General features: G+C 43.9%; 1 protein-coding gene across 2 annotated transcripts in view; it reads right to left on the reverse strand.

The window, feature by feature from the left end:
- Positions 1–23,356, reverse strand: part of GRAP (GRB2 related adaptor protein) — a 112,266-nt gene extending 88,910 nt beyond the window's left edge. Inside the window, exons 1-2 of one of the 2 annotated variants that reach the window (XM_082260623.1) lie at positions 23,216–23,356; positions 19,260–19,567 (exon numbers count right to left, since the gene is read on the reverse strand). In XM_082260623.1, the coding sequence (XP_082116749.1) occupies positions 19,260–19,337 (78 nt within the window). In that variant the 5' untranslated portion in view covers positions 19,338–19,567; positions 23,216–23,356. The remainder of the gene's footprint in view (positions 1–19,259; positions 19,568–23,215) is intronic. The other variant, XM_082260624.1, reaches the window with a different exon arrangement.
- Between the last annotated feature and the right edge of the window lie 1,665 nt (positions 23,357–25,021).

Here is a 25,021-nt window from a genome sequence, read left to right on the forward strand (position 1 = left end):
GCGCCACAGCATTGTCCCCAATCACTGCAGAGCGCCACAGCATTGTCCCCAATGATTGCAGAGTGCCCACAGCATTGTCCCCCAATGATTGCAGAGTGCCACAGCATTGTACCCCAATGATTGCAGAGTGCCACAGAATTGTACCCCAATGATTGCAGAGTGCCCACAGCATTGTACCCCAATAAATGCAGAGTGCCCACAGCATTGTACCCCAATGATTGCAGAGTGCCCTCAGCATTGTACCCCAATGATTGCAGAGTGCCACAGAATTGTACCCCAATGATTACAGAGTGCCACAGAATTGTACCCCAATGATTGCAGAGTGCCACAGCATTGTACCCCAATGATTGCAGAGTGCCACAGCATTGTACCCCAATGATTGCAGAGTGCCACAGAATTGTACCCCAATGATTGAAGAGTGCCACAGCATTGTACCCCAATGATTGCAGAGTGCCACAGCATTGTACCCCAATGATTGCAGAGTGCCACAGAATTGTACCCCAATGATTGCAGAGTGCCACACAATTGTACCCCAATGATTGCAGAGTGCCACAGCATTGTACCCCAATGATTGCAGAGTGCCACACAATTGTACCCCAATGATTGCAGAGTGCCACAGCATTGTACCCCAATGATTGCAGAGTGCCACAGCATTGTACCCCAATGATTGCAGAGTGCCCACAGCATTGTACCCCAATAAATGCAGAGTGCCCACAGCATTGTACCCCAATGATTGCAGAGTGCCACAGCATTGTACCCCAATAAATGCAGAGTGCCCACAGCATTGTACCCCAATGATTGCAGAGTGCCAACAGCATTGTACCCCAATAAATGCAGAGTGCCCACAGCATTGTACCCCAATAAATGCAGAGCGCCACAGCATTGTACCCCAATAAATACAGAGTGCCTCAGCATTGTACCCCAATAAATGCAGAGCGCCACAGAATTGTACCCCAATGATTGCAGAGTGCCACAGAATTGTACCCCAATGATTGCAGAGCGCCACAGCATTGTACCCCAATAAATGCAGAGTGCCCACAGCATTGTACCCCAATGATTGCAGAGTGCCACAGCATTGTATCCCAATAAATGCAGAGCGCCACAGCATTGTACCCCAATAAATGCAGAGTGCCCACAGCATTGTACCCCAATAAATGCAGAGTGCCCACAGCATTGTCCCCCAATAAATGCAGAGTGCCCACAGCATTGTCCCCCAATAAATGCAGAGTGCCCACAGCATTGTCCCCCAATAAATGCAGAGTGCCACAGCAATGTACCCCAATAAATGCAGAGTGCCACAGCAATGTACCCCAATAAATGCAGAGTGCCCACAGCATTGTCCCCCAATCAATGCAGAGTGCAGCGTGCGTGCTCCCTTCAGTTTAATGCACTTACCTGGCGGCAGCGGCGGCGGCGGGTTCTTCCCTCCTCAATCCAGTCCGTCCTCTCGGCGGCGGCGGCGGGAAGGAGAGCGGCTTCTCCCTCGTCCTCCGAGCGGCGGTGACGGTGAGTGACTGACTCACGCACCGGCACCGCCCCCATTGTGACGTCAGGGATCGGATGTCCTGGATGATGATTGGTCCAAGCTGGAGACTGGACCAATCACAGCCAGGATATCCGAAAGTGGGGGTGTCCAATCGCAAGGACTTGCGATCGGGTTACGCCCCCAGAAGGCTGCCGATCGGCGCCTCTTCTGGGACGTAACCCCCCCCCCCCCCCCCCCTAGCCACCACTTCCCTTACAAAGGCCGGCGAACCCAATTTTTTTTTTTTAAACTTTATTTGTTCGCTGTCATTTTTTTTTTCTTTTTTTTTTTTCTTTTTTTTAGGGGTAGGGGGGCGGCGCCCTGGCGCCCGCTATGCACGGGCCGCCACTGGTGCTGCATTTTGCCAGAATTGCAGTGTGATTTGGAATTGCAGGCAGAATTGCGGGGACACTGCCAGCCCGTGATCCCAAATCACAACATGTGAACAGGGCCTTAATGACATCGACTAAGGCTGGGCTGAGTCTTCCATTGCCCATCTACCGCATTCTAAGTATATTCTCTTTTTCTGTATGTATGGATGTCTGCAAAGTACCACTTCTCTTGACCTGTATGCCTGGTTTTTTTTTTAAACTTGTTTTTTATTCATTTCAATACAGAAAATAACAATACAAACATACAATTCCCCAAGGGAGCCAAACGATACATACATTCAACAATTCATAACCCAACCCCAAAGAAAAAAAAAAAATTATAATGATAAATAAAGAATACATTTTTTTATATATAATTCACTTTTATCTCCCCCTTCCTTTTCCTTCCTTCCCTTCTAGGTACTGAAGCATAACTTTACCCTTTTCCTTCTCTTCCTTCCATTTTCCAAATCTATATACCTTCAGCCCTTCTATATACCTCAGAAGTTGTGAGGTATGTTCTGTATGTATGAACAATGTACAATGCTGCTTCTCTAATCTGGTATGCCATGTTAACAAAAAAATCTGTGAGTGCTTCCTTTCACAAGATGGTGCCTTTTGCACCTGCCCAGTAAGATTGGCTATGACAGTGAACCACCCTGTGGGCAGTTCAATGGCTGAGGGCACTGTACACTGTGTTCTGCCAGTTTTTTCCTTCAGCCAGTACCCAGCTTTAGGCTGGACAATAGCCAACCAAACTAGGCAATGTGCATAAGAACTAGAAGAAGGCAAAAGTGAAATCAGGCTCAATTTTCAAGAGGATCTGAGAAAATAGAATTAGGAAAGCGATTGCTTACTTTTACTTAGTAGTACCTACTGCTGAACCCCCCCCCCCCCCCCCCCCTCAGAACAAAAATGTATCTACGGCCCTGTGGCTGAGTCTGGCAACAGCATTCATGATAAACTGAAGAGTTAAATAACTTGTGAAAAGGTAGGCCAATGAGGAGGGAGTTACAATAGTCAAGGCAAAAGATAGCAAGGGAGTGAATATGTTGGATAGTGGTTGCTTAAAGCGGAGTTCCACCCTGGGAAAGTTTTTTTTAATAAAAATACCCCCGGGACAGTCAGGGCTAGTGCATTCCACAATGGCTAGCCTCTGATCTGTCCCGGGTTGCACTTACCTTTTAGAAGAAATACTTACCTTGAAAATGTATTGTCCAGCGCTGCCATCTCAGGTGTGGGCAGCTTGAAGCCAGCGCGATCCTCTTCTGTGTCCTCTTCCGTCTTCTTCGGTCCCACGATGCACTGCACCGGCCCCGCCGTCACTTCCGGTGCCGCAGCGTCATCCCTGCACAGCTTCTGGGCATGCCCAGAAGCTGTTTAGCAAGGTATGACGGCGCCTGCACGGAAACAAATGGCTATGTAAATGGCTATGTGAATTTATGTACTCCCATGTTGGAGACACTCAGTAGACACTCAGTTTGAGTCGTGTTAGGTAGTGTTAGGACTGCAGGATACACAGGGTGCCTTGGAGTGGCCTGCAGCTTATACATGCGTTTTCAAATGTGTGTTAAAGAGGAGTTGCGGGCACGAAAACGTTTTTTCACTAAACATACCCCTGGGACAGTCAGGGCTAGTACATTCCACAATGGCTAGCCTCTGATCTGTCCCGGTTCGCACTTACCTGCAAGAAGAAATACTCACTTATAAAATTTCTTCCACAGCGTTGCCATCTCTGTTGTGGGCAGCTGAAGCCGGCGCGATCCTCTTCTGCGTCCTCTTCTGTGTCTTCTTCTCCCAGAATGCGCCTGCACCGGCCCTTCTCGTCACTTCCGGTGCGGCGCCGCATTCCTCCACAGCTTCTGGGCATGCCCAGAAGCTGTTTAGCAGGGAATGCGGCGTCGCCCCGGAAGTGACGAGCGGGGCCGGTGCCGTCGCATTGATTCCTGGGAGCGATGACGTTCAGCTCCCAGGAATCATTGCAAGACAGGAAGTGACGAATCGCCGTGGCCGCCGAGGGGAGGAAGAGGAAGTAAGGTAAGTATATTTTCTTCTAAACAAAGTAAGTAAAAAAAAAAAAAAAATTCCGATTATCCATTTGTTTTTCAGGTGCCCCGGAGCGAGAAGATGGAGGTAAGTATAATTTTAGGGTGGAACTCCGCTTTAAATAGCCCTTAAAGTTGAGCTCCAACCAAAAAAGCTTTTCTGTGTTTGGGCTAGAATGGAGAAGGCTTTAAAGGTCTGTAATAGAAAGTGAGAGGAAATCTTCAAAAGTAGAAATATGGGGCCATAAAAAAAGAGTTTTTAGTGGAGTTGGGGAGCATGTTTTACTATTGGGGTCACTGAGACAGAAAGTAAGAATAAATCATCCCAAACGGGAGAGAGACAGCAATAGAATCCAAAGATAGGTCTCAACCTTTCCCAACTCTGTGCAAAACAAAAAAAAGATTCCACAGGTATCTCTACAATGACCCACAACAACTGTTCATGTAAATCCACTTGAGTACATTTGCTTATATCTAGAACAGGCATTAGATGCTCATATCTTCCTAGGACAGTGATAACAGTCATATCTCTGCTACAAATGGTTTAGGCAAAAGGCACCAGATTCTGCCTTACACTCCCAACATTTTACATGCTTCATCACCAAAAGTCACATGTTCAGGTATAAGGTGAAATCAACCAGTGGGCTCCTAATGATATCCAGTACATACTGCAACCATGCTATAGTAATATCATTCTGCATTGTATTCCACTGCAGGCAGATTTCAGTGAGCTCCTCACATGTGCAGTGGGTGGTCTGCTTTCTACGTCTACACTGTGTAAGTTTCTAACTAATTGATGTATCTCCAACAAGACTCAAACTTCAAAAGCAAGCTTGAATGTGACTGTTGGCCACAAGGAACCTCTTGTAAGAGGGGCTTCATGATTGGCTAGAATTGGTGCAAAGAGCACAAGTCTCTACCATCACTTTTGTCCTTCTAGATCACTGTCCTGCACTGCTGAGGCGGAACCCCCCCCCCCCCCCATCTTGTGTCCCATTGCATGCCAGAGGTCTCCACATGACATTCCTGGCCCATGACTTTTACATCCTCAAAGGAAGTAATGTCCACACACATAAAGAAGTTTGTTGCACTTTACTGATGGAATTCTGGAAATGGTCTAAAAGTCACATCACATTGACCTACATTCTGGGGTTGCTTGACATTACACAGTCAACTACATTTAGTGGGCGGTTTGCAGTAGTCACATGTGAAAGAATATGCAGCACCTTAAGCAGCCATTTCCCTTTAACAACCTCTCCTTCCACTCTGGGTCATTAGTACTCACAGGACTGTGATTTCTTCCTCCATAGGTACAACCTCCAGGGAAGCAGATTCACTCAGAGAACACTTGGCCTTGGTCTTTTGCAATCAGCCCTAGACCCATCTCCATAAAAGTCAACAGCTGGCTCTTCCTATGTGCAGGTCTACCCTCCAAGCCTCCTGCCCTGTCCAATCTATTTCTAAGCTGAAGAAAGTAATGATAGCACCACATCACTGTTTTTTGGAGTAAAAAAAAAAAAAAATTCCTTTATAGGCAAGATGGCATGACACAAAACAAAACAGCCAACACATTTCAGGAGTTAAAAAGGTCCCCCTTCATCAAGGCTTAAGGTGCTGGACTCTGGGCTTTTTAAAGCTCATGTTTAATCTGCTTGCATTTTTCCCTCCTTGGTTCCTCCTTTCTCCTGATCAACATGATAATGACATTTGTTTTTTTTTTTACAAAAAAAAAACCTGTTTTCAATGGATAAGTTATTCTCTACATTATTTAATGCATATGTTTTTCTTTGTGTTTCTCTATGCAATGCAGGCAGATCATGGCTAGTAGGAGGGGCTGGCAGGTTGCTGTACAGAGCTTCCTGAAAACATCCCAACACCCTGCCTCAGTACTCCTCTCAAGAGCCATCCGCCCTGATGCAAGCAGTAGGTAGGCTGGTTTAAAGAAGGAGTTATTCAAATATCAAAAGGCCTAGATGAGTGGGTTTCAGTCTAGAGGAGTGGGTGTTCCTAGGCAGGCTGTATTTGCATGCAGACCACCCTAGATAACATCCACTTGGAATGCTGAGCCTCCTGGATTGACAGAACTGAAATCTTCGATTCCTGAAAACGCATGGAGACGCAAAATGCATAGAGGCTGGGAGGTCAACATCATTTCCGATTTTACTCCCAACTTTACTTCTGGGTCAGTGTAATGCATGCCGGCTCTGGTGGATGCGGGCAGCGCTGCAAAGTTTTTAGACACAGAGAGCTGTTTGAGTCGGTGCCTTTCCAAAGGCACTTCTACATGTGTGTAAAATAGTCAAGGTTTAAATAATATGTTTCCCCAAAAAATTAGTACACTATATACTATTTCCATCTTTTGGGAGATTTTTTATTTTCTACTTTATGAGACTGGCTGATGAGTATTAGGAGAAGACCTGATGGTGGTCACCAATTCCCTGGATTTAAGTCACAAGGGCTTGTTGGCTGCTGGTCGGCCTCATTGTTCTGGTGAGTGTAGTGTGTGCTGGTACATGGTGGAGCACATTTTTTTTAAGGGGTGTTGAAGAACAAATAGTCACCCACTTCTCCCAATTTTTTTTGACATTGAGATTTCGGCGATATCCATCTGTTTATGGACTTAATGATTAGTATTGTATTTGCGCCTATTGTCAACATGTCTTAACACTTCTTTGTAGCACATGTATTAGTAATCTGTTATCGTGTATAAGGATTACAATCAATTTCATTTTACATATTCGTGTGTATGAGTATGTGGTTTTACACATTTAAGATTTTATTTTATTATACCATTTTTATCGAACATTTTATTCATGTGTATAACTTTAGCACCCTTTTAAATTTAATAGTGGTTTATTCAAACTTAAACGGGCAGCTCCATATATATATATATATATATATATATATATATATATATATATATATATATATATATATATATATACACACATACACAGGGATTCATTGGCTGGCGCCATTTCTCCCTTTTTTTCTTTTACTTTGAGAACTGAAATCCAGTAAATGAAAGGAGCAAACCAGTCACAGTCATACTGGGGAGGAAAGAGCTAGATGATGCTGGATATCCTCTAGCCAGGAAATGAGACAGGCTCCGTCTGACTTGCTGCAGTTTCTAAGAAGTTCACAGTGTGCAGTTAAATCATGTCAAGTAATTTCAGCAAAGGAGAGGAGCCTGTACAACTGTGCAAGCCTGAAGGGAAGGTTCATTTAAAAAAAAAAAAAAATTACCCAGTTGCCGACCGCCCACCGCAGAAATACTGTGGCAGGGCGGCTCGGCTGCGCAAAATCAAGTATATCTACAGGATTCCATGCACGCGGAGTCGGTATGATTAGACACAGTGGGAGGCGGGCCATGGGAGGAGCGGCGGCGATCGCCGCCCGGCCTCCCGCGATCGTCACAGAAACTGACAGAAGACCCGCCTTCTCATGTAAACAAAGCAGGCGGGTCTTCTGTCACACAGGCAGAGAGAGAGGAGTTTCAGCTAAGCTACAACCCCGATCTCTCTGTGCCTGTCACAGAGCCCTTCCCTCCCACAGTCAGTAAGCATTGTTAGGCATACATTAACCCATTTGATCACCCCCAGTGTTAACCCCTTCCCTGCCAGTGTCATTTATACAGCAACAGTGCATATTATTAGCACTGATTACTGTATTAATGTTACTGGTTCCCAAAAAGTGTCAAAAATGTCAGTTAGGGGTCCCATCTGTCCACTGCAATGTTGCAGTCCCGCTAAAAATCGCTGATCGCCGCCATTACTAGTAAAAAATAAATAAATACAAAGTCCAAAAATCTATCCCATAGTTTGTAATACGCTTTTTGGGATTTTTTATTACCAAAAATATGTAGCAGAATACAAATTGGCCTAAACTGATAAAAATTTTATGTTTTTATTTTTTTATTGAGAATGTTTTATAGCAAAAAGTAAAAAATATTGTGTTTTTTTCAAAATTGTCGCTCTTTTTTTGTTTTTAGCTCAAAATCTGAAACCCGCAGGAGGTGACCAAATACCACCAAAAGAAAGCTCTATTTGTGGGGGAAAAAGGACATCAATTGTATTAGGATACAGCGTCGTTTTTCGTTAAAATAATGCAGTGCCTAATTGCAAAAAATGGCCTGGTCATTAAGGGGGTAAAACCTTCTGGAGCTGAAGTGGTTAAAGTATAACTTGAGCAGCTTTTTTAAAGGTTTGGATAGAGTGGAAAGGGGATTGTAAAAACTTTTACGTTTTTCTTTAATGTCTGTGTCCCCATTTGAAGATTCACTCTTTGTAATTATCCTGATCACCTATGTACTGTAGTGACAGCAAGGTAGGGGACACCACCCCAATGAAACAAAGACAGCAATAAAAAAAGCTGACTCTAACCCTTCCCTAATCTCCAAAATAGAGCAAAAGTTAAAAACGTGTAAATGTCGCCTTGAGCTATTGAGCTTTGTAAATAACGGCCTTTTTTTCAACACATGATTGGTGAAGAGAGCAAAGAAGACAGACAAGGGCCCCACCTGCTGGTAGGATAAAGGATGACACTATAGTCAATTAAAATTTTTATTAGTCCTGACCTTAACCACAAACCACTGTTATACATTCCTTGTAAATAGCAAAGCTTCAACGGTCAACCTCCAGCATGACCCCTTCTGCCTTTAAAACTTCACCACTGACAAATGTCCATCATGCTCTTGACAGCAATTCAAAAATGATTCATGGGTGCTAGAATGTTAATTGCACTTTATTTTCATGATGAGCTCCTATTATCCTATAAATGTTAAAAGAGCCACATCCCTATAATTGTTATACAAAGCAAAAAGGAAAATGTGAATTTTGAGTCACAACATGTCTCTAAAAAAAAGTTTTTAAATTTAATATTACATAATAAAAAGGATTTTGTATCCTAATTCATACACTATCTAATGAACTATCCTTTAAACAGATACAAATGATGAAACATCAGTGTGGTAAAGTAATCCAAATAATAACAGACTGCCTGTCTAAAAAAGTTTAAAAAAGAGGAATACAGTATATGGAAGAGGTCCACTGGGAACTGGCTTTGGGATGGTGTGCTGCTGCTTGTTGGCCCCATGTGGGGCTCCGACTTTGGGGCTTTTCCTCCTCTCCAGTCGTGACATGTTTAGAGACGCAATTGTATGAATTGCATTCGGCCTCTTTCACACGGCCGCTCCGTTTTTTCCTCCGCTCCGGCACTTTTTTTTTTTTTTCCACGGACACGGATGACACTTGTGTCATCCGGTCCGTATGTCCGCATATCATCCCATCTGTTTGCGGATGATATACGGACATAATGTATGTCTATGGGGATTGCGGATGTCAGCGGATGACACCGCTGACATCCGATTTTGCATCCGTTCCGTTTTTTAAACGGAAGAAAAATAGGGTTCTGTTCCGTTCCAAAAAACGGAACAGAACTGAAAGGATGCAAATGGTCATCCCCTGACATCCACAATCCCATTGACATGCATTATGTCCGTATATCACCCGCAAACGGATGGGGTGATATACGGACATACGGAGCGGCCGTGTGAAAGAGGCCTTACTGGGGTCATTAATAACTTTGGTTGTTTTTGTTTAGAGTGTTGTGTGAATAAACACTTCAATGGCTCCTGAAGAAGTGGATCAAATCCATGAAACACATCCGAACTAAGGAAACCAGCTATGTTCTGACATAATGTTCTGCTTTACGGATGGCTCATGACATATTGTATGAATTAGGATACAAAATAATTTTTAATAATGAATAAAAAAAGGTCCCATTTTCCTTTTTGCTTTGTATAAGCTCCTATTAGATAACATTTATAGAGGAGAGAAACAGAGGATTACATCATCCACAACCCACAGGTAATCCTTAGTCTTTGTGTCGGCTTCACGCAATTAAAAAGCCGATTTTTACTAATTGAAGACAGGCCTAGTTACAGGATGTCTTTATGTGAAAGTGTCAATCACTACCCAATATGTAATAAAAGCATGTTTTGGAAAAATCCCCTATGGGGTGGGACTTTTTAGGTCACTCAAGACAAATAATATGAAAAAAGTACTTATTGATAATTTTGTTTATATTCACAAAAAAGAATAGAAAATTGACATACAACAATAATATCATTAAAACTGGACAAAACTGGTGTGAATAAAAAAGATGAACATATGGATTCAACCGACTATTTCATATGTGGTCCGACGTTTCGAGGTGAAGACCTCTTCTTCAAGGACTGTATTAGAAATAGTATTTATATGGTTGAAGAGAATATGAACACCAATATTGTTTTGTCCTTTAGGTAAAAGCATGGATTTTTGACCGCACCCACAGAAACTGATGGTAGTTTATTCTGTGACAGGGAGATTTAATGCAAGCAAACAGCCAGAGTGGTATCAATGGACGTATCTCATAAATGAGGTGTGCACCAAGGGGGCCCAATGCCACAACTGGAGTCCAACAATAGCCTAAGCCAAAAGGCAAGGCCAATCAACATATGCTTAGACAGATATCTCATGGCAAACCTCCTCCCAGCAATCCCTGCGCATCCATTGCTGGGAGGAGGTTTGCCATGAGATACCTGTCTAAGCATATGTTGATTGGCCTTGCCTGTTGGCTTAGGCTATTGTTGGACTCCAGTTGTGGCATTGGGCCCCCTTGGTGCACACCTCATTTCTGAGATACGTCCATTGATACCACTCTGGCTGTTTGCTTGCATTAAATCTCCCTGTCACAGAATAAACTACCATCCGTTTCTGTGGGTGCGGTCAAAAATCCATGCTTTTACCTAAAGGACAAAACAATATTGGTGTTCATATTCTCTTCAACCATATAAATACTATTTCTAATACAGTCCTTGAAGAAGAGGTTTTCACCTCGAAACGTCGGACCACATACGAAATAGTCGGTTGAATCCATATGTTCATCTTTTTTATTCACACCAGTTTTGTCCAATTTTAATGATATTATTGTTGTATGTCAATTTTCTATTCTTTTTTGTGAATATAAATAAAATTATCAATAAGTACTTTTTTCATATTATTTGTCTTGAGTGACCTAAAAAGTCCCACCCCATAGGGGATTTTTCCAAAACATGCTTTTCATACTGGGATGTGGCACTCACATTTAGGAACACAGCGGGAACACACCCACAATATGTAATAAAATGTATATTATTCTTCTTCGTAGAACACATTGAGTAACCATGAAGATCCCATTTCCAAGGTCTGTAAATGCATTGACCTGCAGCAACCAATCAGAACTCATGTTTTGTTGATGTCTTATGGGTAGGATTTTTAATACAGAAATGCTGGCTTACTGAAAAGTATGTCCATGTACAGTATAGAATGCACTCAATACTTGGTTGGGGCCCCTTTAGCATGAATTACTGCATCAATTCGGCTTGTCTGCATTGTTGGGTCTTGTGTCTCTCACCTTCCTCTTGACAATACCCCACAGAATCTCTCTGGGGTTTAGGTCAGGTGAGTTTGCTAGCCAATCAAGCACAGTGATTCCATGATCATTAAACCAGGTATTGGTACTTTTGTCAGTGTGGGCAGATGCCAAGTCCTGCTATAAAACTGACTGTAGAAACTTCACACTGGACCTCATGCAACTTGGATTCTGTGCCTCTCCACTCTTCCTCCAGACTCTAAGACCTTAATTTCCAAATTAAATGCTACATTTTCCACAGTCAGTGATGATTTGGGGAGCCATGTCATCTGCTGGTGTTGGTCCACTGTGTTTTATCAAGTCCAAAGTCAGCGCAGCCCTCTAGCAGGAAATTCTACAGCACTTCATGCTCCCCTCTGCTGACCAGCTTTATGGAGATGCTGATTTCATTTTCCAGCAGGACTTGGCATCTGTCCACACTGCCAAAACTACCAATACCTGGTTTAATGATCATGGTATCACTGTGCTTGATTGGATAGAAAACTCGCCTGACCTAAACCCCATAGAGAATCTGTGGGGTATTGTCAGGAGGAAGATGAAACATCAGACCCAACAATGCAGATGAGCCGAAAGCCGCTATCAAAGCAACCTGGGCTTCCATAACACCTCAGCAGTGCCACAGGCTGATCACCTCCATTCCACGCCGCATTGATGCAGTAATTAATGCAAAGGAGCCCCGACCAAGTATTGAGTGCATACTATACTGTACATGGACATACTTTTCAGTAAGCCAACATTTCTGTATTAAAAATCATTTTTTTTTTTTTATTGGTCTTATGTAATATTCTAATTTTCTGAGATACTGAATTTTGGGTTTTCACTAGATGTAAGCCATAATTATCAAAATTAAAAGAAAGAAATGCTTGAGTTGCACCTGTATATTAAGAGCTGCACCAGATTTTGCACTCTCTAGTTTTAGTAAATCAACCCCATACAGTCCAGATTTAGTTGTATCCAGGTTCTTATATCTCAAAATTCCAACACATTTCAGGGGTTTAAGAAACCTTCATTAGCGATTGATATTGCTGAACAAAGTGTATACTTTTAATCCTTTCAGCGGTATTAAACCCAAAACCATAAAGGCCCCGTTCACACTCAAGAGTTTTGCAGCTCGAAGCTCAGTGCTCAGAAACACTCAAAATCCCATTAATTTCAATGGCCCCTGTTCACATTTGAGCATTTTGTCACCTATAGCAAAATGGCTGTTGCCCAAAAAAGTACACGAGCTACTTTTCAGGCCGATTTGAGCGTTTTTATCCCCTTCAATGGAAAATGCCTAAACAGTGAGAAATGAGGATTCTTTCAGGCATTTTCAGCTCAAACAACAGCTCCCCGCTCCTTTTCTAGCATCACTTACACAGGTTTCTATTGGCCGCAGCAAAAACACTTAAAGCGGTGTTCCAGCCTCCCCCTCCAAAAATTAAAAGTCAGCAGCTACACATACTGTACACATACTGTAGCTGCTGACTTTTAATATTAGCACATTTACCTGTCCTGGAGTCCAGCGATGTCGGCACCGCAGCCGATGCTTCCATCGGCTGTCGGGTGTTTCCGCCGCCCTTGCCAGTAAGGGAACCCGCCAGTGAAGCCTTGCGCGTTTGGATTGGCTCGGCGGCGGGGGAAGGAGGAGGGGGCCAAACTTTCGAGGGACAGCGCTGCGGCGCCGTCTCCCGGAAGTGGGGAAGGGTACCTGTCAAAAACAGGTATCCGTTCCCCCCTCCTCCCTGAAAGGTGCCAAATGTGGCTCCAGAGGGGGAGGGGGGGGAGGAAGCAAATAAGTGGAAGTTCCACTTTTGGGTGGAACTCCGCTTTAACCGTTTGCCGACCGCCGCACGACTATTTACGTCGGCAGTCAGCCACTCACAGGCAAAGCGACGTAGGGCTACGTCGCTAGCCTGTGAGGCTCTAGGGAGCGAGCACGCGCTACCAGAGGCGCGCTCCCGCTCCTGCGCGTTAACGGACCCCCCTCACGATCGACCGTTAGAGCGGGAGAAAGGCAGACAGCTAATGTAAACACAGCCGCCTGTCAGTCTCCCCTGTGTAAGAATGGAGATCAGACGGTTCTACTATGTAGGACTGTTGATCTCTGTTCTTACACTAGTAGCCACATCCAATCACAGTTAGAAACACGCCCCTAGGACACACTTAACCCCTCCCTCTCCAATACAGTTAACTCCTTCACTGCCAGTGTCATTTTTACAGTAACAGTGCATATGTATAGCACTGATTACTGCAGTAATGTCACTGGTAACCCCAAAAGTGTAAAAAATGTCAGTCAAGGGTCCGATCTGTCCGCCGCAATGTCGCAGTCCCACAAAATAAATCACAGATCGCCGCCATTACTCGTTAAAAAAAAAAAAACAACAAAAATGACAAAAATCTTTCCCTTTGTTAGTTAACGCGATAACTTTTGCGCAAACCAATAAAAATACGCTTTTTGCGATTTTTTTTTACCAAACATATGTAGCATAAAACAAATTGGTCGAAAATGTTAAAAAATTGTGATTTTTACTTTTTTTTTTTATTGGGAATTTCATGTAAAAAAATGTGAAAAATATTGTTATTTTTGCAAAATTTACGCTCTTTTTTTGTTTATAGCGCATGATAAAAAAATCGCACAGGTGATCAAATACCACCAAAAGAAAGCTCTGTTTGTGGGAAAAAAAGGACGTCAAATTCGTTTAGGTACAGGGTCGCACGACCGCGCAATTGTCCGTTAAAGTCACGCAGTGCCGAATCCCAAAATAGGCCCTGGTCAGGAAGGGGTAAAATCTTCCGGGGCTTAAGTGGTTAAATGAAAAACGCCTGAGAAAACACCTACAATATTTAAAAATCTGCTAGAAAAAAAAAAAAACACTCAAAAACTCCAGGAAAAACACATGAAATTGCTTAGCTCAAGTGTGAATGTAGCCTAAATGTGATATATTGCAGATTACCAATCATCATCTGTGGTGCAATAAATGGCGAAACATGCGATTCATATACTTGTCAGTAGGATGAAAATGTATCAAATATCAGTATGAAATGTCTGGTGTTGATATTTGAACGCTATACTCTAGGCAGACACAAATTAATTAGAGCTCTGTAAGAAGTAATACATGAAGTATTTAAACTGTATTTATACAAACATTTAAAGGTAAATTCACTCTTACACATGTCAAAAAAAGGTCCCTGTACCACATTTTCTCCAATATATTAACCGCTTGCCGACTGCTCACAGTATATTTACTGCGGCAGTCAGCCCCTCACAGGCAAAGTGACGTTAATTAACGTCACTAGCCTGGGAGGGTCTGGGGAGCGAGCGCGCGCCGCCGGAGGCGCGCTCCCGCGCAGTCACGGACCCCCCCCCACGCGTGTGACCGGCGGACCCGATTTCCGCCGGTCACTCGGCGATCGTCGGGGGAGAGGGAGAAAGTCAGGCGGCATGTGTAAACAAGCCACCTGTCATTCTCCTCGGTGTAAAAACACTGATCACACGGTTCTACTATGTAGAACCGTTGATCAGTGTCCTTACACCTCAAGTCACAGCCGCTTGTGCTGTTCCTTCAGAGCCCGGTGCCGTGACCGTCGGCTCCCGCGCGCGTGCGCGGGAGTGACGTCACCGCGGCTCCGGCCAATCAGATGGCCGGATGCCGCGATCCCGGAAGACGGGCGACTGAACATGTCGCCCGTCATAGAAGTAAGCGGGCGGCACGGCGGGGGCTCGTTCTAAGGTATTTCATAATGAGCTAGTATGCAATGAATACTAGCTCATTATGGGTTTCTCTTTCAGGTTGAAAAAAAAAAATTTGGGTTTACAACCTCTTTAAAACTAATCATTCTAATTCCTGCATAAGCTGTGACTGCTACCCCTCTTTGCCAATCCCTCCATTGGCTGCCACTCAACCAACAAATTAAATTCTAGTTACTAACCATAACTTACAAAGCCATCCATAACTTGGCGCCCAGCTACATCATTAATCTGGTCTCAAAATACCGACCAATTCATTCTCTTCGTTCCTCCCAGGACCTCCTGCTCTCTAGCTCCCTTGTAACCACTTCCCATGCTCGCCTCCAGGACTTCTCCCGAGCTTCTCCCATCCTCTGGAATGCTCTACCCCCATCTGTCCGACTATCTCCTACTTTGTCTACTTTCAGACGATCCCTGAAAACACATCTCTTCAGAGAAACCTATCTGGCATCCACCTAACAACTTTACTTTTATTTTCTCCATTAGCCCATCCCCCACAGTTATTAACTCTTGTATCTCCTGATCCTGCCTCTTAGATTGTAAGCTCTAACGAGCAGGGCCCTCTGATTCCTACTGTTTTAAACTGTTTTAAAGTGTATTGTATTTGTACTGTCTACCCTTAAAGAGGAAGTAAACCCTCCTCAGGAAGTTGTACCTATAGGTAAGCCTATATTAAGGCTTACCTATAGGTACTGTAAATATCTCCTAAACATGTACCGTTTAGGAGATATTTACCTTTAATGCAGCCAGTGACGTCACTGGCGCATGCGCTCTGAAGGAACGGCAGATCATGCTGTTCCTTCAGAGCCCCGTGCCGTGACCGTCGGCTCCCGCGCGCGTGCGCGGGAGTGACGTCACCGCGGCTCCGGCCAATCAGATGGCCGGATGCCGCGATCCCGGAAGACGGGCGACTATACATGTCGCCCGTCATACAGGTAAGCGGACGGCACGGCGGGGGCTCGTTCTAAGGTAAGTATTTCATAATGAGCTAGTATGCGATGCATACTAGCTCATTATGGGTTTCTCTTTCAGGATTTAAAGAAGAGAAAAAAAAAATTCTCGGTGTACAACCTCTTTAAGTTGTAAAGCGCTGTGTAAACTGTTGGCGCTATATAAATCCTATATAACAATAATAATATAATAATAAGCAGGATCATGAATTGTTCTCCTAAAATAAGGATACATCTTTGGGTGTGATAAAGTGTCGCTTAAACTGTTGCACCCAAAACTACCGAAACAATTTAAAAGCCAAACTAACGTTTCTCTTAGAGGAGGAAAACATTTTGGAATTATCACTTGTACACAGAAAACACAACATATGATCTGATTAAAAAAAAAAAAAAATTGCCTGATCTCCGCACATCTGTGTACTGAACAGGCAGGAAGACAACATCCTGTTTATATGAACAAGGATATTTTTAGGGTTTTTTCGGGCCATTGACATTGAATCCTACATACTATTAACCCGTTCTGTAAATTCCGTACTCCTAAACAAGCATTTCATGTCACAAAGTAAAAGGGGTTAATAAGCTAGAAGTCATTGGGACACAGTGACAGTACATAGCTAGGCTGAAAAAGGACAAGTCACCAAAACCTTGGATGTATTAACTATCCAAGGGAAGGCAAAATAAATCTCATAGAGAACGCTCCGATTTGATTAAATGAGGAAAATTATTTTCTGAACACCAATAGGAATGATATAAATTCTGAGATCAACATCCTACTATGCAGTATCAGGACTGGAATCAATATTCCACTTAGCCTGGGTTCACACTGCTGCGGTGTGAGACACTGCATGTAATTCACAAAGGAATCATAGCACATAACTGTGAGAATTACATACGGTGTCTCTGGGGTACGATTTAAACCAGAGATTTGTATGGCTCAAATCGCAGCGCATGCGCACCAAACTGGTGCAGGACCCTTTTTTTGTGTTCACACCCATGCAATCCGATTCTGCAAATCGCCCTGCGTTTTGCAAATTGACTGCGGGATGACGTTAACATACATTCCGCAATCGGTTCGCATGGACGGATTATGATTGATTAAGATGCGGTGCCGGAATCGCAGCCAATTGGCTGTCTAGTATTAACCTAGGCTTAGAGTGAGACCACTTTTACACTAGCATAGTGTGAAAATTGCACAACTGTTAAGCCTAGTACACACTACTAGTTTTTTTGTTCAACCCAGCAGGGCTGAACAAAAAAATACTGACAGCTCAGGAGGAGCCACTGTACTAACTATGCAATGTTAGTACAGGGTTCTGCCCCACTGAGCTATTGTGTTCTGACAGGAGGACACCCCCCCACCAGAACACTCCAGTCAGCGGAAGCCAATCGGCAGATCTTTTTTGGTCATGCCCCTTTAACAAAAGTCAGCAGAACGGCCAGCTTCTGTCGGACCGGCTGCAGTACGCACGGGCCAAATGTCAGCTGGTTTCTATTGAACTGGCCGATCCCGCCCGAAATTCGGCCCGTGTGTTCTAAGCTCAACTCTGCTCCCTTTATCAGAAAATGTAATAATACAATACAGGCAGACTCAGAAATCAATCTATAGTTAGGTTATAACAGTGAGTGGGTTTGCACAGCATCCATCTGCAGCTGATGGTCATTCTGAATACACTGTTGCATGATTTTATTTTCTTCAAGCCATGAAGCCCGAAATGCATTGGCTTTGTAAACAGTCTGTCATTGGAATAATCTTGTATCTGGACTTGAATATTAGAGTGGGGCTCATTCTTCCCTATCAGAACCCAATATGATTGTGGAAATCCTTTGGTGCGTAAAAGCTGCCAACCCAATATTTACATCCCCCATCATTGCCAGAACATTGTTCTTGGTCGTGACAACACCATATCATGCCAACGTATGCCAGCATGGCTGCTTGTAATCAGGGGTGTATGTGATAGGGTGACAAATTAGGAGCACAACTGGGGGCAAAGACAGAGTGTTGTCACCCAAAACAGGAATTGCCTGAAGGAGGATCTTTATCGCAGGATCACCAAGTATAATTTTTTTTTAATGACAGTATCAGATATAAAAAGGCTGAAAACATTTTATGAATTTATAATGACATCTTAAAGCTCAGAAGATGTTTTATTGTATGGATTTAGATCGAATTTAAGGGCTGATTTCAGTGTTGTGTGGATGCTGGAAGGCCAAAATAACTGATGAAACTTACAACTGAGAGCACCTTCTGTGTTTCCAGCTCCTCTCAATATTTTACAACTCTCTCTCTTTTTAAAATGTTTTATTTTTTTAAATTAATGAGAATGCAACAGGTGGAGTGAGACTCTAAGGGGACTGGGTAGGGTAGTTCGAGAGTGAGGAGAGATTTTGCTACTGAAGGCCTGAGATTAAAGCCTGGTACACACCATTCATTTTTTCCCATTCAACCCAACGGGTTGAACCAAAAAACTGTCAGCTGCGGTCGGAGCCGCTGTACTAACTTGCTGATGTTAGTACAGCGATTTCCCCCCACTGAGCTGTTCTGAAATTGGCTGAGAGCGCTGATCAGGAGCTGGTCGGGTGCTGGTTTTCCAGCACGCACAGCCGGCTTCTGTCGGACCGGCTAGCATACACACAAACCGAATGCCGGACGTTTTTTATTGAACTGGCTAGTGTCACCCGGCATTCGGCCCTTGTGTACAGGGTTTAAGAAGCTATTGGTTGTTGAACTGGAGGGGTTCATGTGGTTTCCTCCTAAACTTCAATAGCCTACAGGTATGAGGGTACAGTAGACCTGTGCCAAATGTGGCAGAGGTAAAAAGACTGTATAAATATTAATGGTAGAACTACAGTTATCTCATATAGGCTTACAATACTCAGTGTCAGGTTGGGGCCAATAAAGCAACAGATTGTTTGGTGCAACAGGGGGATCCTATCAAAGGGGTGTTGTATTGGGTGTCAATGGCTGGGCACTTACAGGCTCTGGTGCAAATGCAAATCCATCTCAAGGTTGGTTATCTGTCTTCAACTCAAGCTGGCACTACTGAATGTGTTACCATTATAAGGAAATTGGATTGTAAGCTCCTTCAGTGCAGGGTGTAAATGGTGCTAAAGAAAAGTGCCAGCACTATATTAAGTACAATAAATACCTGCCTGGATGTTAATCATATCATGACAGTCTGGTCTTACCTTTAGTATGTCTCCCTTGTTGAAGGGCAGCTCATCTCTCTCTGTGGTTTTGAAGTTGTAGATGGCCACGGCCTCCATCTCTTCTGATGTGGAGAGGGGGACTAATGTGTGTTCTGCTCGGTGGGTTTAAGTGACACTTACAGCTGGTGACATACACAGCTGGAAAGTGCGTGGGTGACGGAGTCCTCTGTTCTCAAGAAGTGAAAATGTTCACAGCTCCCCCGATAGTGGAAATCAACTCAAGCATGTCCGCAGTGTGGGACCAAGACTGGGACAATCAGAAAAGGGTTTTTCATGCAGGGGCCTTCCTGGAAAAACAAGTCAACCGTCTGTGTCTGGTATTTCAACTGTCCCACAAATGTCAGGGCTTAAAGGCATCAACACTTCTTTCATTTATTAGAAAACAACAAAAATAACATTGAATTACATACAGTACTGTATATAGGAACTGTTTAACCCAGACAGTACAGCTAGGTCATCAACCTCCACTGTGGCAGCCGCACAGCTTGGTTAATGGCAAACCCCTGTCTGCTGATTGGCCAGTGGAAGAGTAGCAGAAATTATGAGGTTATCCATTTGCCTACTCTGCTCTCTCCTCCTGTTAGCATGTGCAAGTTGTTTTCTTAGCAGCCTAACTCCTCTTGCTTTCCACTGCCAGCAGCTTTTTAGTCACAAAGCCTCCCCACCCACCAAGAAAAGACTCAACAGCTTATCTTCTCCTCCCATAAGTGTTTTAGCAACTCAGGTCACTTTGCAGTGACTGAGCAGCTCAGCCCCCCCCCCCCCGCTTCCACTTCCCAATAATGATCCAGTAGCTCAATTCATGCTACTCCCCCCGTCCCATCAGTGACTCCGCAAGTCAGCACCCCGCCTCAGCTGTGGCTCAGCAGGTAAGCTCTCCCTGATCCCTCTCCCATCAGTGACTCCGCAAGTCAGCACTCCGCCTAAGCTGTCGCTCAGCAGCTCTCCCTGTTCCCAGCAGTGGCTCAGCAACTAAGCGGCTCCCCCTGCTCCCCTCTCCCAGCAGTGTCTCAGCAGCTCAGTTTCCCCCGCTCCCCCATCCAGGCTTAGCAGCTCAGTTCCTACCTCTTAGAAGTGCATCAATAGCTTAGCTTTCGCCCCTCCCCCTGTGACTCAGCAGCTCAGCTCCCTCCTGCTCTTACTTCCCAGCAATAATTCATTAGCTCAGCCCCCCTGTCCCAGCTGTGGCTCAGCAACGCCCCTCTCTGCAATGACGGAGATAAGCTACCTCCTACCAGCAGTGACTCAACTGCAAAGGCTCATCCTGCTCACCCCTCCCAGCAGTGACTGCTAAGCCTTTTAATGTCTAATGAAAACACAGAGCAGGAGCTCTGAAATGGGTGCGGGGGGAATTGAGCTGCTGAAAGATACCCCCAAAAACCTTCACTGCTTTTGCTATGGAATTTTTAGGATGATTTGCTCCACAGTGAACACAAGCAACATTTAGGAGAATCACTTGAACAGGGGTAGAATGGACGCAACTGGTACGACTTTTATAATTTTTGGATTGTTTGGCATACCTTACACTGTTTCTGTTACATAAGACCTAAGCAGATTTTAGAGGAATGTTCTATAAATCCAATTCTGACAGGTGTCAATGTGAAAAGACTGCCATGGAACCTTCTCTTAATTGGAGGAATGGATACTTCAAAAGCCTGTATAGGCATTACAGAATGAGGTAGTTTAAACTCATATCTGGTTTAAAGTGTATCTAAACCCAAGAACAAAAAATAAAGATATTGTAGCTTATCAATCCTTATATGCAATGGCAGTATTAGTTTTCCTTTTTTTCAGGCTTTTTTACATTCATTTTCACCTGAGGATTGTTATTACGGAGTCTATTTATAATAAAATTCACTGGATGAGCATCACAAGCATTTGCCCAACCACCAAAAATAATCACCGTCATTTGCCATGTTTTCCTATGATCATTATATCCTTGATCTCTCTGTCAAAATCGATGGCACAACTATCAGCCCATTTCTGCATGCCAAGGTCCTAGGTGTAGTCCTGGACTCTGAACTCTCCTTCAAGCCCCACATCCAATCGATGTCCAAATCTTGCCGCCTCAACCTCCGCAACATCTCCAAAATACGCCCTTTCTAACCAATGACACAACAAAGATCCTAGTTCACTCCCTGGTCATCTCACGCCTTGACTACTGCAATTCCCTTCTCATTGGCTTACCTCTACATAGGCTATCCCCCCTTCAATCCATCATGAATGCTGCCGCCAGACTCATCCACCTTACCAATCGCTCAGTGTCTGCTACTCCTCTCTGTCAATCCCTCCACTGGCTTCCACTCACCCAACAAATTAAATTCAAAATACTAACATCTTACAAAGCCATCCACAGCTTAGCCCCCAGCTACATCACTAGCCTAGTCTCAAAATACCAACCTAATCGATCTCTTCGTTCCTCTCAAAACCTCCTCTCTAGCTCCCTCATCACTTCCTCCCATACTCGCCTCCAGGACTTTTCCAGAGCCTCTCCAATCCTATGGAACTCCTTACCCTTATCTGTCCGATTATCTCCTACTCTATTAGCTTTTAGACGATCCCTGAAAACCCTCCTCTTCAGAGAAGCCTATCCTACCAACACCTAACAACTGTACTTCCATTTTCTCCATCAGCTCATCCCCCACAGTTATCGCCTTTTGTTTCACTTGACCCTCTCTTCTAGATTGTAAGCTCTAACGAGCAGGGCCCTCTAATTCCTCCAGTACTGAATTGTATTGTAACTGTATTGTTTTCCCTCATATTGTAAAGCGCTGCGCAAACTGCTGACACTATATAAATCCTGTATAATAGTAATAATAATCATTAGCTCCATCTAGTAGCCATAATGCAGTATTTTCCTAAAACATCTCAATCAGGAAAATAATGCATTATGGTCACTAGATGGAGCTGACGATCATAGGAATATAGATGTATTAGGCAAATTGTGATGATTATTCATGACAGCTTGGCGAATGTTTGTGACAGACGTCCAGATAATTTTTCATAAATAGATCTTGCATCTACGGTGGAGCACCATTGTCACTCTAGGAAGGAAGTGTGTTAGGACTAAAAAATACCTCCCCCTCTCCTCATCTCTAACATAGGGAGGAGTCGACAATGATAAGACTGCAAAAGACACACAGTGCACAGAAGTTATCAGCTCAGAAAACTACAGCTACAGCTACTTAAAGGCAATGGTGAAACCGGGTCCTTTAGCACCCAAAGCCTAAAGGTCAAAGTCCCCCCCCCCCCTTCCCTTGAACTCTGTACTACCTCAGCCGCATAGGTTGTCCTGCCCTTCCTGCTGAAGCACCCAAGACTGCTAGGTTTTTTGCCAACCCCTTGGCCCAGCCCTGCTTAAAGGATCAGTTCACCTAAAACCCATCCTTTACCAATAGGTAGAAGCAGGCTTCTGATAGCTTCTCACATCTGGGAGACAATGGAGACCCATGAGGCCTGCCAGTAGCGAAGATCAGCAGTTACAATTTGAAGCCTAGATGGTCAGCTGCTCATTCATGCCCTCCTATAAAAAGTGCCAACCACATTCTGAGGCAACGGTAGTCAATGAAAACAAATACTGCCACCCTCGTAGAGGCATCATCCTGGCAAATCTGACAGGGGACGGTGGGGTCTGAAACCTGTTTTCTTTCACTGGTGCCCTGTGCAGTCTATGTCCACCTGTATGGAGGACACTTATTGATGGCCTGGATCTCCGTTTTACCCTGGAATCTCACTGCTGCTGCTGTATCCATCATACTGTGTTATACATGAAAAACTAGAGAAAAAAAGAGTGTCTATTGCAGGTGGACGAAGCAAGGAAAAAAACAATCTTTCTGCTGCAGCCTCTAAAAATATCAGAGTACAATTCAGCTTGCAGTCATCCACCTATAATGAAAATATCAGTTTTCCACGGATTAAGTAAGGACACAAGATACCTCTGTGATAGCCTTTGTTTGCGTATCTCCCCTCCAGTGCGGTGGCCTCTCTCGTTGTTGTCACCTTGATGTCTCCACTTCGAGCTGTAATGTTACCTCCGCTCTACTGATCTTGTGAGGGAAGAGCTGCGCTGTGCATTTGCAACCTTTTTTTTTTTTTAAGATAAAGACAAACAGGATGTCGCTGTAAAGGAGGCTGCCAGACTTTGAGACTGTATGACAGGATAAGCGACACAGATACGATATTCTAGGCAGTCTTAAAAATGAAAGTTAGTTGTATCACTGAATTTCGTTTTTTTTTGCCTTAGAGGCCATCAGGTAAAGAGAGAGAATGAAATCTAAATCTATACAATATACTTTAAACCACTTGACCTCCGGAGGACTTACTTCCCTTTATGACCAGGGCACTGCATTACTTTAAAGCTGAGTTCCACTCAAAAGCTTTAAATACTCCTGACCCCCTGACATGCTACATTTGGCATGTCATTTTTTTTTGGGTGGGGAGCGGGTACCTAGATTTGACAGGTACCCGCTCTCACTTCCACTCTGGCCGCCTAGGCGGCTCGAGCAGAAGTTCTCCTCACCCCCTCCCTCCCTGCGATCTCTTCTGGGACACGTCACAGGTCCCAGAAGATTGCCCAGCCATTCACAACATGCAGCGCAACTCGTGCATGCGCAAGCTGTCACAGCTGGGTGTCCACACTAGAGATGCCGGCGCCGCTGAGAAGAGAGGGAGAGGATTGAGGCTTCGGGTGGCCGCATCGCTGAATCATGGGACAAGTGAGTATATATTTATTAAAAGGCAGCAGCTACACTTTTAATAAACACAAAAATGAGTGGGACTCCGCTTTACTGACAATTGCGCAGTCATGCATCGTTGTACAAAAATGAAATTTATATTTTTTCCCCCCCCACAAATAGAACTTTCTTTTGGTGGTATTTGATCATCACTGCGCACTGCGTTTAATTTTTGCACTAAAAAAAAACTATTTTGAAAAAAACAATATTTTTTACTTTCGGCTATAAAAAACATATTCAGTAAAATATTTTAAAAAATCTATTCTTTTTTTTCATAAATTTAGGCCAAATTGTGTTCTGTTACATATTTTTGGTAAAGAAAATCCCAATAAGCGTATAGTGATTGGTTTGCACAAATATTATAGCATCTACAAACTATGGTATATATACTGGAATTTTTATTTTTTTTTATACTAGTAATGGCAGCGATCAGTGACTTATAGCGGGACTGCGATATTGCGGCAGACAATCTGACACTTTGTGGCAACCAGTGACACTAATACAGTAATCAGTGCTAACAATATGCACTATCACTGTACTAATGACACTGTCTGGGAAAGGGTTAAACATCTAGGGCAATCAAAGGGTTAAATGTGTGCCTAACTAGTGGTTTTGTGTGCTGTTTTTACAAAGGGAAGTGATGGATTTTATTCCCTGCTTTGCAAGGAAAAAAATCTATCATATCCTCACTGACAGGATGAAGCTGTGCATTGTTAATACATGCAGAGCCCCATCCAGCCTCTCTCCTCAACGATCAGCGTGTGCCGGTAGACATCCATTGGACGGCACACGCTGATCCGCTTCTGCTGTGACTAATAACAGCAGAAGTGGTGAACCGGTGGCGTGCGCACATTCCCTACCCGGAAGTGCAGAATCATGTGTACTGTATATACTTGATTTTGCGCAGAACAGCTGCCCCGTAGTAGTAAATCTGCTATGGGGCAGTCAGGATGTGGTAAAGCACGGCTTTATATCAATCCTTGCTGCAAGATTTTCACCTGAGTTTGT

Source organism: Pelophylax lessonae, assembly GCF_965119305.1.
Source record: "Pelophylax lessonae genome assembly, chromosome: 6".
Taxonomy (NCBI): Eukaryota; Metazoa; Chordata; class Amphibia; order Anura; family Ranidae; genus Pelophylax; species Pelophylax lessonae.